Below are 14,739 nucleotides of genomic sequence, written 5' to 3'. Positions count from 1 at the left end.
ATGGCTCAGCTGCTAGTACACCTATCTGGAAGGTTTATGTTCCAAAGGTCTAATGCCATATAAATTGAGATCTGCACAATTTGAGATTATTTTAGCTGACGAATAGCTAAATGTTGTGTTTATCTGCTATTGCTACTTTTTCTTTTTTTGCAGTAAGAACAGAAGTATTAGTAGCTCCTGATGGAAGAGCATAGCTCTTGGAAGAGCTATGCTAGATGGAAGTAGCTGGTGACTGTCCACAATTCAGAGCAGTGTTTCTGAATCTTGACAGTTTAACAGGTCTGGACACCAACTCCCAGAATTCTTCAGGCAGCACTTTTTTAAGGGACTGAAAAAAATTAGAAGCATTATCTAAATACTAAATCTGTCACCTAAAAAGGATACTTTTTTTTCCTCTGAAAGGATATCCAGTCAGAATATGTCTAGGATACTTCCACCCCCTCCAATAGTTTTATTTTATTGCTTGTCTGGAAGGAGAAGATAAAGATCCCATCAAAGGATTTCTGTTGACTTGTTAGTCAAATTTTACTTTAGCATCAATTACAGATCAGCATTCTCCAGTTTGCCCAATAATAATAATAAGCTAATTTAAGGGCTGTAGGTCAGGTCAGATAGGAAACATAGCTCTCCTTATCAAGATTTTCTTAATCTGTGCTCTCCTGGCATCGCCTACCCGAGAATGTTGCCTCAGGAGTCTCACCACAATATATGCAGATAATATTTAGGGTTTAGATGATCTGCAGAACTACTTTTTACTCTATAAAATCTCTTTCACATCAGCTACAATTGAATACAGGAATCACAGGTTACTGTTCTCTCAAAGACGTTAATTATTTGTTGGAATTTCCTCAAATATTCTTCCATTTTCAAATGCAATTGGAGCCATTTCTAAATCCTAGAATTCAGGCTGAGCTCAATATGTTAATTTACTGAATCCCTGCAGTCCAGTCCCACATGTCATCCTTGGGAAGACTTTCCCAGCTTTCTCAATCCATTTTCAGAAAACTATCTGCCCACTATAGCTGGCGGTAAAACTACATTTGCTTCTAATATTTCTGCAGTTAATGTCAAAGGTATTAAAACTGCATCTGAAACCAAGAATGACCTTCAGGCTTTACAGTAACACTAATTCGCTTTTGAGCTCTTGTGATCTCTTTTATTCAAAAAGTCAGATGAAGTAGAGTAGGGTCATCAGAAAAAGAACAGAAAATGTGTGGAGAAATCTTTTGGAGGTTGTGGCCTTGTGATAGAGAACTACGAAGATACAACATTCCCCTTGTTATCTATACAGCCCTAGCCTTATTGTCATTTTAGGAAAGCATATATCTCTTCCAGCAGACTTTGGATGATTTAGGACTCCGCACTGACAGGGATATTTTTTATTCTTGGCTGTATTCTGTATTTCCCTCCAACATCGTAATATTGCTTAGTATCTTTGCTGGTTTTTTGTCACTGTTTTAATATTTGTTGCTTAAGAGTTGCTTGAATGATTGAGACAGCTTATAAATTGAACGTATTTGATTCTTAAGATAGCAACAATTCTCCAATCTACATCTCTATGGCCTAGAACACACATGGTGCTAATCCACATACATTCCGTGAACTGTTATGTGATTTATAAACCATAGTAAACGTTTGTTAATTGATTAACACAGTGGAGGTGGTTGATCGATTAATAACAGATCCCACCTCTCCCCATCCTGCTCCTGCCCTCCCCATCTTTTAATTGCGCTAGTTTTTAATTTAGATTTTACCTTTTACGATTGTAAGATGGCCAGTTACCTTAATTTTAAAAATAAATATTTGCAAATCCATTCCTATTCCCACATCATTCAAAGATTGTTCATCCCAAATTGTCAGTTATCCAGTCCCAAAGGTGCTTTTTCTGGGGACTTCGTTTTTTCTTTGAAGATGTTTAGTTTCTTTTCACAATTTGGGATGTATACCGTTTGAATGGTGTGGAAGTAGGAATGGATTTCCAAAGAAAAAAATTGCAGACTACAGGAACCAGGAGCACTGCTCAGGTGACCCTGAGGACACAAATAGCCTCCAAGTGATTCAATAATGTGTGTGTGTGTGTGTGTATGTATATATATATGTGTGTGTATATGTATATAGACGTATATATATATAGATGTATACATATATACTGTATGTATATATATATATATCTTCAAAGAAAAAACAAGAAAGTCCAGTTGCCTACAAAAATAAATACTAGGCATTTTTTGATAAAATTGTGTTAAGTATTCAATTTGTTGGTAGATGTATAGCAGTCGGTTTTCTTTTTCTGTTTTTGGTTACTGCAGTTTTTTCTGCTTATCTGAACAATATTCTTACACAGCTGCTTTTATGGGAGTTTGGGTTGTTACTTCAATAATGGAATACTTGATTAGGGTGAGTAGGTTTTGGTTAGTATGAGTAGGTTTTTGACATTAGGGTTTCTAATTTGCTGCCATTTCTTCTGCTGATATTTTTATTTATATTTCATATTTCTTAACCATCCATCTCCCTCAGATATCCAGGAAGGGTAGCATATTGTTTTTTTTTTCCTTGTGAGTTGTATTCCTTTGAAGATGATTGTTTCATATGCCTTTTCCAGTTGCTCCTTTATGATGGTATTTTATTATTTTTCTATATTTCTTTTAAAAATTACAGTAAATTATATTTTAATTATATCAAAATTGAAAATTTTAAACTTCTGCTTCTTTCAAGGCCAGGATTTATTGTCTGCAAGATAGAAATAATTGGTAAGATATTTCTAAAATCGTAATGAAATACAGGGTTGAACTGTTGGGTTTTGACTTCTGAACATATTTTCCTGCAAACATTTCATTACCATGCTAGATAGTATCATCAGTACACAGTACACAGGAGGGTGGAGCTTGCTGATTGTTTATATATAACAGCTTGGCTAGGATTATAGTTTCTTCCTTGATAGGGTATTGTTCCTTCCAGGATTTATTAGATGCTGCTTCCTGCATATCTGACATCTAAGTAAGATGTTATCGGGGCCATTTATTTCCAACCTTGGTTTCAGATTGTATCTTTTAAACTGTAGGTGACTGTGCCATCAAGTCATTTTCAGTTCTTAGTGACCACATACATTTTCCCCATGACTATCAATCCCTAATTGGAAGATCTTTTAGCTCTTCCAATGGTACACTCATCCCCATTGTAACTGAAACCATCTGTCTTGCTACTGGCTGTCATCTTATACCTTCCACTTTTTTCAACAAGAAAGCTGGATGGATAACCTGGGCTAGTCATGCTCTCTCAGCCCAAATCATTTCACAGGGTGGTTTTGTGGAGAAAATAGGAGGAGGAATGAGTATTAAATAGCACACTGTGGTTTCTTGCCCTGCATATAACTTTCTCATGTGGTCAATGAGTTGTTCTGGAATTTCCATTATTTTTTTAAGGAAGAAGAATCTGAAATTCACCTATACTACAAAATGTAATTTAGAAAAGAAAAAAAATAGAGTAGGTGGAACATAAATTTTCTTTTTCTATTTTTGACAGAAATGTATATTTCTGCCATTCTACAAAACCAACAAAGTATTTTTTAAGTTTTCAAATATTTAGCTAAAGATCTGTGACTGACCACAAGACTTGGGACTGCTTTACTGAACAATCTAAGGATCTGACCAGCCTAAAATGTACTATAATTATTCAAAGATCTCCAGGTGTTTTGAAGGTGGTCCAGTCATTTGAGAAGGATTCACCTTGTAATAGTTACAGGTTCTGGTAATTATGAATTACCCACATTTCACAATACCAAGTAGGGGATTTTGTTTTTGACCCAATTACTGAACAAACACACTAAAGAAATATTTGTATATTTTAGGGGAAAAAACAGTGTTTGCTTAAACACATTAAAAAATGATTACATTACAATGGAATTAGATTTAGTGCTTTGACAATATGTCAACCTTTAACATTTAGTGGTCTGGAAATCCAGAGAGTAAGTTCATGAAATACCATACAATGGAAGCATGGACCATTTTTTTAAAATCCACACAGCATCTATTGTCCCATATTAACCGTGGTATTCAGGTATGAGACCTAAAAATAAGCATAACTAAAAGTGAAATCAGGTGTTACAGCAAATATTACAGCATTCTTAAAATAAGTCACTTTGTTATCCAAATAAACATAAATTGAGAGAATATCAGCTCCAGAAGTTAAGAATTATTTTTAGCTGCCTCTGAATTATGATCAGAATCTTGACTTCAGTGTTTCATCACTGATGACCTTCAGTAATATACATAGCATCTTGCCATTCATTCCTGTTTTGTCCATGTAAAATAGAGCCTAACCATGTCTAGGCTCTATCATATATTATGATAGATGAGTAAGAGACTAACAATATATTTATGATATTTAATCACACATAAAAGGATGGAATTTTTAAAGTCTCTCTAGTGAAGTTTGACTCCTGATGGCTATATGGCAATAGTATGAAAGTGGGTGAAAGGGGAATGGTTTGTTGGATTTTTTGTCTAAATAGTTTTGTGATACTAACACCAAAATTAGCAAATTGCTGTGATTAGGAATGTCTAATTGTACATATATTTCCAGGAATTTTAATTTATTAGGCAACAAAGGCACTTTTGTTTTCAAACAGTCCAAATGTATCTTACCAAAGTTTAGAGATCAATATAGGTATTTTTTTAAAATCACAGATAGCAGGTAACACAAGAAACTGACCATAAGATTCTGTGGATCAATTACATTTTCATATGGGCACAAATATATCTGAAACAGTATATTAAACATTCTGAAACATTAAACAAGACAATACACGCATGACACAGCAGGCAACTTACAGAAGCCATTCATCCTGTGAAGGAAACCATTTCCTTTAAAAAGGACCAACATTTTGTCTAAGTTTGCATACTACTATCCTGCTATATCAGGCATATCCTTTTAGTAATGGAAAATGTTTAAAAATATTAAGCAGATTAAATACTGTAATCTTGTTTTCTGTTCAACAGTCCAGTAAAATTAATATGTATGGCACCTACAACAAATTATTAGTGTAATTTTAACAGCATTATTATAATCAGAAGAAAAACAAGGACCTGTAAGTGGAAGCCCAGCTTGCAATAGATTTTTTTCCCATATCTAATGTTATGAGCAGAGTTAACTAAAAGTCCAACTTGTTTTGGAAAGGGCTTCTGCAGATTTACATGAATCAATGAGATTCTTTTCTAAAATAACAACAAAGATATCCCTGATCAGCTGAAGAACATGGTTGTAAAAGTTATTTTAAATCTGCAACCAACAGACACTACCAGCATATACCATACTCTTATTCAAGACTACGCACTTATTTTAGTTATACATCTGTTCATGATAATTTGTGAGCAATAATTCTATAGAAATAATCTATAGATTATTAATCTGTGTGCTTGTTTTTCTAAATTCCCTAATATAGATAGTCCTCGATTTACAACCATTCATTTAGTGACTAGTTGTGACTGTTCAAAGTTACAATGGCACTGAAAAAAGTGACTTTATGAATCTCTTAACTGCCTTGCTTAGCAGTAGAAATTTTGGGCTCAATTGTGGCTGTAAATCAAGGACTATGCGTACATGAGATTTAGCTTCATATTTGTCACTGCTGTGTGTTTTTTCAAATGTTCTCCATTGAATCCCTTTTGTACTTAGCGCTACAGAAAGAGACAAATAGTGATCTGGAGAAGACAGCAGACCACTCATGAATAAATATATAGTTATGGCCCAGGTTAGCCACTACAACATCCTCTGCATATAATACAAATGTAAGTGGAGGAAATTTCAAGAATTGAAAGACGGTGAGAATTACAAATGTTACCAACTTTTAGATAAACGTTTTACACGCTGAAGCAAACAGGTGTTTGAAAATTGCTTCCATCACCCAAATTAGCTGATTTCACCTACTTCATTCTACAAACTGCTTCTTAATTAAGCTATGTCTCACTTGTATTAACATCAGTTAATACAAGTGAACCCCAGATGGAAAATTACCATATATTTGGTAATATGTAAGTAATATATACCAAAAATATATTACTATGTGCTTTTCAGATTCATTGACAAACATGCAGAACACTGAGCCACAAATGACATTTTATATTCAGGCTCCTGGAATTACAATTTCCAAACTGCAAATGCTAACCAAGAAGTGTGATTTCTCAATAATTCTTTTAAGCCCAACATTTCGCTGTACTTCTATTTAGGCAGTCCCACATTCTGCAGTAGTGCTCCTGTAATTTACACAGCTGGCTGACTTACAGAAATTAAGGAAATTACACTATCTTCACCAGTATATGCCACATATCTACCACAGAACAAAGAAATCACACTAAGAAAAACTGAATGCTATGTAGCATTGAGCAACATGCATAGGGACTTTAAACAGTATCAATTTATTGCTCAGGTGACATAAATTTCTCGAGAAAATGCTCCATAAGTTATATATTTAGGAAATAATTGTGAACTTTCTTACTTGGAGATTAGACAGTTTGGATTAAGTTGAGATAGTGGTTGTCTATCCAACTTAGAATGTATGCAGTAAAATGGCAATATTGTAAACCAGTACACCACTTAATGACCACAAACTCAATTTCTATTGAAGTCATTTCTGTGCTTCAAAAAACATAACCACATTAATCAGATATGTAAAACAGTCACACAGACAGCTTTTATATCACCTCACATCATTTTAAGCATCTACTTTCAGTGAAGGCAGTTCACTCACTCACTCACTTGAAAGTGAGATGATACACATACATGGGATTCAGGACCAGATTTTGGATACATCATATAAATAGTAATCCAATCAACTACTCCTCAGCATTAGAGAAAGGAAAACTCACAGCTCCTTTTCTTTTATGATAGAGGCATGGAGGCTACTGAGGAATCCAGCTCCATATTTTGTAAGGATAAATGTACAGTATCGATTTAATCCTACTTTTAAGCAGCAGGAAAATTAAATTCACCCTCTATTCCTCTAGTTCCATTTTACCCTAGCTCTTCACCTCAAGTTTCACTGCACAGCAGTAGCCTGGAGAGAGCTTTCAAAATGAATAATGCCAATAAGTTGACTCCCTAAATGCATTTCTTCACTAGTAAGCCTAAAAACACTGTGCTTGACAAAGGTATCAAATGAGTAAAAAGCTTAACTAAAAATAGAAGTGCAGAAATAGCTGAGATAAAACAGATTTTTTTTCTACACAAACTTCACACAATCATGTTTTATGACTGATAATGGAGTAGCAGCTGTTGACAGTATCCACAGCCAATAAATGGTCCTGATGAAAACACCAGTACCTTCAAGCACAAGGTAAATGGAATGTATTATATTTAATTGCTGGAAAATAGCAATTGACTGCTATTTCCTCAGGAGAATCTTAATCTCAAAGTGCTTTTCAACCAATGATGCGAGGAACTTTGACGACAAAGCCCAGGACTAGTAAATATCTTCTGCAAAAGTTCCCACATACAGTTCATTGGGAAGGATAAGACAATAAAGCTGAGCATAGATAATACTGGGTTAACACAGACCAATGAACTGAGTCAGCTTGAAACATTCAGGATGGGTCAGCTGGGAACCAGAGCTGCAACCAGCATGATAAGGCTTAAAGTCTAGCTTGCCTTTGTAAAGAGGCACTTGATAATCAAATAATTTTACTTTTGTTATAAAAAGGCCAGAATTAAAGAGGTTAGACTAGATGTGATTAACCTAATGTACAATAGGAATATTTAAGTACATAGTACAGGAAATATTATCTTGGTTTAAAATGGTGTACAGGAAATCAAGCGTAATGTTACCATACAATGCTATGCAATGGCTTTTTCGGAATAGCATGATCACAATTCATTCCAGCCTTCTTTCCAGAAAATGAGATGTTATTTCTTTCAAGGCATTTGGCCTCTATAGTTCCCATATAATCAGTTTCTCTGTTTGAACCTACCCAAGAAAGGAAAGTGAAATATCCCACACATAACATATGAGACTTTCTTTGCATGCTCAACTGAGCAAAGAGGTAGATGTTCAGAAAGAGTATCTTCTGGTGCTGATAGAATGTTTTAGTATTGATCAATTGGCAACTTGCATGATACTGGCCAAGGCATCGTCATGAAATGCAACACAGTGGAATTAAGATTCAACTTTGAACTTGGATGGAGGATTCAAAGGCAGCTGAAATAGATAAATATGTTTTATTAGTTCTGTTTTGTTAGACATAAAATATTACTAGCATAGTATATTTGTCTCAGAATGTCTCTTCAAAATCCAAGAAAACCTACACATTTAATTTTGATTTCCAGACATTGAACTAGTGCATGACAATTTCAGGCAACTGAAATTCCAAAGGCCGGTAGACTTACAAGCACACATATCTTATCATCAAGAGTATTCTATCCAAACTGCTAGAACTTTCATTTTTATAAAATATAATGCAGAGACTTGGTACCAATTGCATCAACTTCAATTGATCTGCAACATAATAAAGCAACATTCTCTACCAGTAATGATGAGAGTACCAAGTACTTTTTACTAAATCCTTTAAGGTAAATGAGTTTTGTAAAGGCATATCCAGGGTCTTATCAGCTTGATGACAGAAAAGGATATACATTTCAAATTATCTTCAAAATACCTAATAGTTCAAAAATGTTATAACATACCTCAGTGTTTCTCAGCTTTGGTGACTTTAAGATCTGTGGACTTCAAGACTCCCAGAATGTGCTGGCTGTGGAATTCTGTGAGTTGAAGTCCACAGAGCTTAAAGTTTACCATGGTTGAGAGACACTGCTGTACCATATTTGTCAAACAAAAGCCATCCTACCTCATCACATCACAAGACATGACACCCCCATGCAGCCTTGATTCCCATCTTCATTACTGTTGAGCCTTTTCATTCGATACTGACGGATTTCTCTAACCAATGTATAAAAAGCATCTTCAACACCCTGAATGGAAAGTTGAGAAACATATGGTCTTAAGCAAGTAAATTATTTCCTATACTTTATTTTCTCACATTCCTCCTGAAAAACTCTATGCTGAATTTAATGTTCTTCATTAATGTTAAGAATCCTCCTCTATTCTTAAAGAACTAGGATTTTGCAGCCCAAACATAAACTGTTTCTTACACAGTTTAATTCACAATTAAAAGTAAAGAAAACCTAAATGCATAAGAACTTATCAAGTAACAGAAAATATTTATGGAAGTGGACTGCACTTCTTCAAAATTCAGCTACTAGATTAGTAATTAATATAAATATGCAAACAGGACTAGACAGTGTGGTTCTTAGAAATTAAAAACTGAAATAACCTACAGGATGGCTGCTCCTACCCATAGGTTTTAATGTTATGTCTTTCTTCTCAATCAGATTTATCTATATACCTAACAATAACTCTAGCTATTTTCTTAAGATATGAGCAGAAATACAAGAATTCATTACCTGTCTTGTTTTGGCAGATGTCTCAATGAATGGAATACCATAGCTCTTTGCTACTTCGTGAGCCTGCTTGGTGTCTACTGTTCTTGTTGGCAAATCACATTTGTTTCCCACTAATACCATTGGTACATCTTCTGAATCTTTCACTCTTTTAATTTGCTCTCTAGGGAAAGATACGATAGGAAAAAAGAAAATGAATCTTTCCTCAGAATGATGGGATATGTTAATGGGAGAGTGAACACATACTTTTCTGACACTGTTTCTGCTGTCACTGATGAACAGTCCAATCAAGATGAAACTGACTAATAAAAGACTTTCAATCCTGAGGGAATTATTCTGAGGGAATATTCTATTGAGGGAATTAAATTCAATATTATATTGCATTATTTTCTAGATAAAAGGGGATAGAAATGAAATCAAATTTACCTGCTACTATGCTAGTAAAACACTGAGGTTGAAAAGATATCCTTCAAGTCTATTTTATGGTTAACTTCATATATATATATTTTCTAATGCAACCCCTGGGCCGAGGTCTATTCTAAACTGGCTGCAAGTGGAAGCTCCACTTGCACAAGTGGTGGGAAAGCGCACATGCGCACTCCACTCAGAGTGAAATAGAGCTTTGCATGTGAGCACTCTCCGCTCAAGCGCTTTCCACTCGCATGAATGGAATTTTATGCATAAGCGCTAGTGCCTGTTGCTCACGAGTGGAGTTTCATGCGTGGAGTTTGTGCATAAAGCTCCATTCACACGAGTGGAGCGTGTGCAGGCCCACTTCTACCAATGGAGCTGTGCATGTGCGTGTGTGCCTACCACTCACATGCCCCCACCTGTTCCAGGCCACCAAAGTGGAAAGGTTGGGGACCACTGTTCTAATCCATTCACTAACCACAACTAGTGTCCAGTACATATTCAAAGTTGCATTATATTATTATATTAAGTAAAATATCTCAGCAGTTATTAATCATTGCCTGAGTAATCATCTCGCTAGTGGACAATGTGCCACTTGATCTTATCTCTTGTTATTGATAAGGAAAACTTACCTGTAAAGATTTATATCTGCAAATGATTTGCTGTTGTTAATGGCAAACACACAAAGAAAGCCTTCCCCAGTTCTCATATATTGGTCCCTCATGGCACTATATTCCTCCTGTCCTGCCGTATCCAGGATATCTAGCAAACAAGTCTCTCCATCAATAACAACTTGTTTGCGGTAAGAATCCTATGGAAAATCAATGCAGTTTCAAAAGTAAATATGCAATCATTCAATGATAATAAACAAAACTATTTTTGAAATTATAATTGAGATAAGATGAGAAAGGGTAGAATTTTAAAAAATCAGTAATCATAGTAAACATCATATTCATATTTAATTTCTCCCCATTTTAATTTTTTTTACATCACCTCAGTTTCTTTTGTGACATGGCTTATAACATCAAAACTTAATATGGCTCTGTTTGATTATTCATCCTTACTTTTATCCTACAACATCTTCTGCCGCATGCTTGCTTAACAAGTCTTTTCCAATTAATTTTTCAAGGCAGTGAAAATAAATATCAGAGACCAGCGATTGACAGCAAAAAGTGATAAAACAAAATGTTTAAGTACCAAGGACAGCTTGTTTAGTATGCTAAGATGTTAATATTCTCAAAGCCTTACCTCAATAGTAGGATCATATTCATCTACGAAGTGATTCTGGATAAGCTGGATGGTCAGGGCACTTTTTCCAACACCCCCAGCTCCTACTACCACCAGTTTGTACTCAGTCATTGCCTTCCTCAGAGCCCTGTTGGTAACACAAATATATATGATGCTATGTACAAATCATCCTCCATTAAAATATCCTATATAACAAGAATGTATACTGCCTTGAAAAGAGGCAGAGATGAGTGGCATATAAATTTGATAAATAAAATATAATTCAATGTTACATTTTTTAAAAAAAGTAATTAGGAACAATACAAAATAAAACACACTTATCCAAACATATTAGTAACAATGACCACTTTACCATAAGTATAAACAATTTTAGCAACTCATCACCTTCTCTTAAAATACAACAAAAATCTCATCTCATCTCTTATTTTCTTAATCTCTTATCTTTGCAGTTTGTATTATTCTCTCTCTTTCTCTTAATTGGCACCTGGCACATTTCTGGGATAGACAGGAGTAAAAAAAAGGGATTAATTTACATATCCAGATCTTCCATTCTTTTAGGACAGATATGGAAAATACGCAGTCTACAGGCTGTATTGTAGCACCCCAAAGTTATCCCATCAAGATTCAATGCAAAATGATTTATTTACAGGGATGCAACATTTTTGTTTTATAGAATTATGCATGAGAATGGAAGCAGAAAGCTTCAACCCAAAAGAAAAACAAAGAAAAATAAGGATCACATTGTTAAGAGATTGTCCATTCCTAATGTGGATGTTTAAAAGTTTAGAATGCAGAACAGTATTCCTCAGGACTACATGGCACAAGTTTCATGAAGAGTTTAGAAGTACCTTATTACTCCCTGGGCAGATCCTGCAAGCAGGATTTTTTTTAAAAAAAATGGTGTCCCAAATGCCCAAACCTGAATCAATTCAAGTTATGGAAGTTGCTTTTGATATTAGGACACATGCTTCCTATAGCTCTCCTGGCAATTAAATTCCTATCAGGATAACCATTTCAGCAGTAAATCCAAGACTGCGATCGTATCGCATTTCCTCAAGATATTCCAGAGTTCTCCAAATGGGGGCAGCACTTGTCCTAAATTTTGTTTAAGCATGTAAGGTATATACCACAACCTTATTCAAGATTTTGGGACTTCCTCTCTTCATCAAAGTCATCAATCTATCCAATCCATCTAGTCAATCCCGTCTTCCCTAACTAGGTACTACCACTTATGAAGATTTTTTTCTCTCTCTCTCATCTAGCACTAATATAATGCCTTAAATTCAGATCTGAAGTCCAGCAAAATAATAGAATAGAATAGAATTCTTTATTGGCCAAGTGTGATTGGACACACAAGGAATTTGTCTTTGGTGCATATGCTCTCAATGTACATAAAAAGACAAGATACACTCATCAAGAATCACAAGGCACAACAGCCAGTGACAGTCATACGGTACAATAAGCAATCAAATCATACTAGGAAACAATCAATATGAGTATAAATTATTCTTCTTTCTACCCCAGCTACTCAGACTGGCATAACTATATGTCACTTTTATACAAAACTCTCAACCAAAACAAATTTGCTTTTCAAGACTACATTTGCAAAATTTTAATAAGCACCCAAGGGAAAAAAATTATTTTTGTCATTTGGTGTATCCTAAACACAGAAAGATCACACATGAACAATTGATCTGAACCCAATTTTTAACTCTAAGGGATACCAAATACATATTTACCCTTCCTGCTAAATAAGTAGGTAAATGAGTAGTGTACTTTGTATTGAACCTATGATATTATAACATATTACGCCATATTACGCCTGAGTGGCGTAAGAGGCTAATGCCTCCGACTAAGGCAGCATTTAACATCCAGCTGCCTGCAATTACTGCGAGTTCAATTCTCACCAGGCTCAAGATCGACTCAGCCTTCCATCCTTTCTAAGGTGGGTAAAATGAGGACCCGGTTTGTGGGGGCAATAAGCTGACTTTGTATACAATATACAAAAGTATGAAGGCTATTGCTTAACGCATTGTAAGCCGCCCTGAGTCTCCGGAGAAGGGCGGCATATAAAAATAAATAAAATAAATAAATAATAAATAAATAACATAACCTCTACACTGCCCATCTCACCAAAGTGCCTCTGAGCAGTTTACTCATATCAGATTGGACCGATGGCAAAAGGATTCAAATTCATATTCTGCGAAGAGAGAAAATGATTCGGCAGCCTTATGTAGATGATCAATCTCATATATATTGTAGGCTTGTTACCGAGACAGGAAATCCCGTTTCCTTAATAAGACAAGGAACTTTAAAAAAGCAAACCGTATTTTACCTTAGGGCTGTCTATCAACCTAGCCATAATGGCTTGTAAACCGCAGCTTATTCTTGAGAATCATGCCAGCTACGGTTTGCTCTGTAAACTATAGTTAAATAAAGCCTGATGGCGTGGTGGGCACTAAACAGAGCACAAGCCAGCCTTACCGACCAGCTCCTGGTAGCTGCACTAAGCCCTCAAGATCCCAGTCAGAGAATAACGAGCCTCGCAGGACCACCACTCCCTTCAGCTTTCTCCCCCCCCCCCACTTCCCCAGGCAGCTGAATTGGCAGGAGAGGCTCTCCTAAAGGGGCATCAAGCCCATCGGGCACCGTCGAGGACAGGGAGACGGGATTCGAGCGGGAGCGACGGACACACCCAACTCTGGGGATAGCAAATACCTTCCAAGGCAGCGCCTCTCAACAGCGGCTGGGGAACGACGAGAGACCGCTGTCTCTCCTGACCGGGGTGCGCCGTTTCCACGCTTCCCTCCACCCCAGGCTCGGAGAGCAAGGACTTCAAAGAGAGACACCCCACCCCCTCCACCCTCCCTGCCCAACGGCTGGCAAGTTAAGTATGAACCTCCACTTACTTCACTTCCAGGCTTCGCGGTCGCCGGAACGCCCTTCCGACGTAGCACAGCGCTGACGTCATCAACCGGTGCCGAGCGTCTCGGAAGGGAGCTGTGCCCGGAGAACGCTGGAGTCTGGCTTTGGTTTCATAAGGGTAGCATCGTCGCCTGTGGTCTGAAACAATTCACTATACCAGAGGTCCTCAAACTTGGCAGCTTTAAGACTTGTGGACTTCAACTCCCAGAATTCTCCAGCCAGCATGGCTGGCTGGAGAATTCTAGGAGTTGAAGTCCACAAGTCTTAAAGCTGCCAAGTTTGAAGACCTCTGCACTATACGAAGGCTTAGAACTCGCTATCCAAACTGGAGACGTTAGGGGTCTATTCCTGAGAACAGCCTTGGGAAAAAAGTTTTTTCTGGTCTCCGGTTAAAGGTTCCCCAGCTTTTCTTCCAGGAACGTATTGGCGGAGTTCCCAAGGCTGCTCCATGCCCAGCTAACATGGAACATCCAATTTGGAGGTACAATAAGAAAGATTATGGAGTCAGCATCCTGTGGGTCAGTCCGTTGCCCATGAAACCCAATACTGTGAATTCAATAAAGTCCGAGAAATGTGTTCTGAGTGTGTAAATGCACCACATGTACGTCGGAGCGCATGGGATTTTGGCAATAGTGTGTTGGTTTGCCGGGTAGTGTTACAGTTCTGAGGTTGTAAACAACAGTATGAGGATGCTTGAGTTAAAACTAG

At 36.6% G+C, this 14,739-nt stretch overlaps 1 protein-coding gene across 2 annotated transcripts; it reads right to left on the bottom strand.

The window, feature by feature from the left end:
* Nucleotides 1-3,823: 3,823 nt before the first annotated feature.
* NRAS (NRAS proto-oncogene, GTPase) lies at nt 3,824-14,230 on the bottom strand. Of its 2 annotated transcripts, none has more exons than XM_034414252.2 (6): nt 14,016-14,230; nt 11,107-11,233; nt 10,491-10,669; nt 9,451-9,610; nt 8,835-8,958; nt 3,824-8,188 (listed from the first exon to the last, which is right to left on the bottom strand). In XM_034414252.2, the coding sequence occupies exons 1-5, from the start codon at nt 14,075-14,077 to the stop codon at nt 8,839-8,841; spliced, it is 648 nt and encodes a 215-aa protein (XP_034270143.1). In that variant the 5' UTR covers nt 14,078-14,230; the 3' UTR covers nt 3,824-8,188; nt 8,835-8,838. The 2 variants fall into 2 exon arrangements, with proteins under 2 accessions (XP_034270143.1, XP_034270145.1); XM_034414254.3 differs by having other exon boundaries at nt 13,825-14,020.
* Nucleotides 14,231-14,739: the final 509 nt, after the last annotated feature.

The sequence above is a fragment of the Pantherophis guttatus genome, chromosome 3 (genome assembly GCF_059756535.1).
Source record: "Pantherophis guttatus breed Tessera chromosome 3, ASM5975653v1, whole genome shotgun sequence".
Classification (NCBI taxonomy): domain Eukaryota; kingdom Metazoa; phylum Chordata; class Lepidosauria; order Squamata; family Colubridae; genus Pantherophis; species Pantherophis guttatus.
The sequence above is the reverse complement of the archived record's forward strand: the minus strand, read 5'-3'. Positions and strand labels throughout refer to the sequence as shown.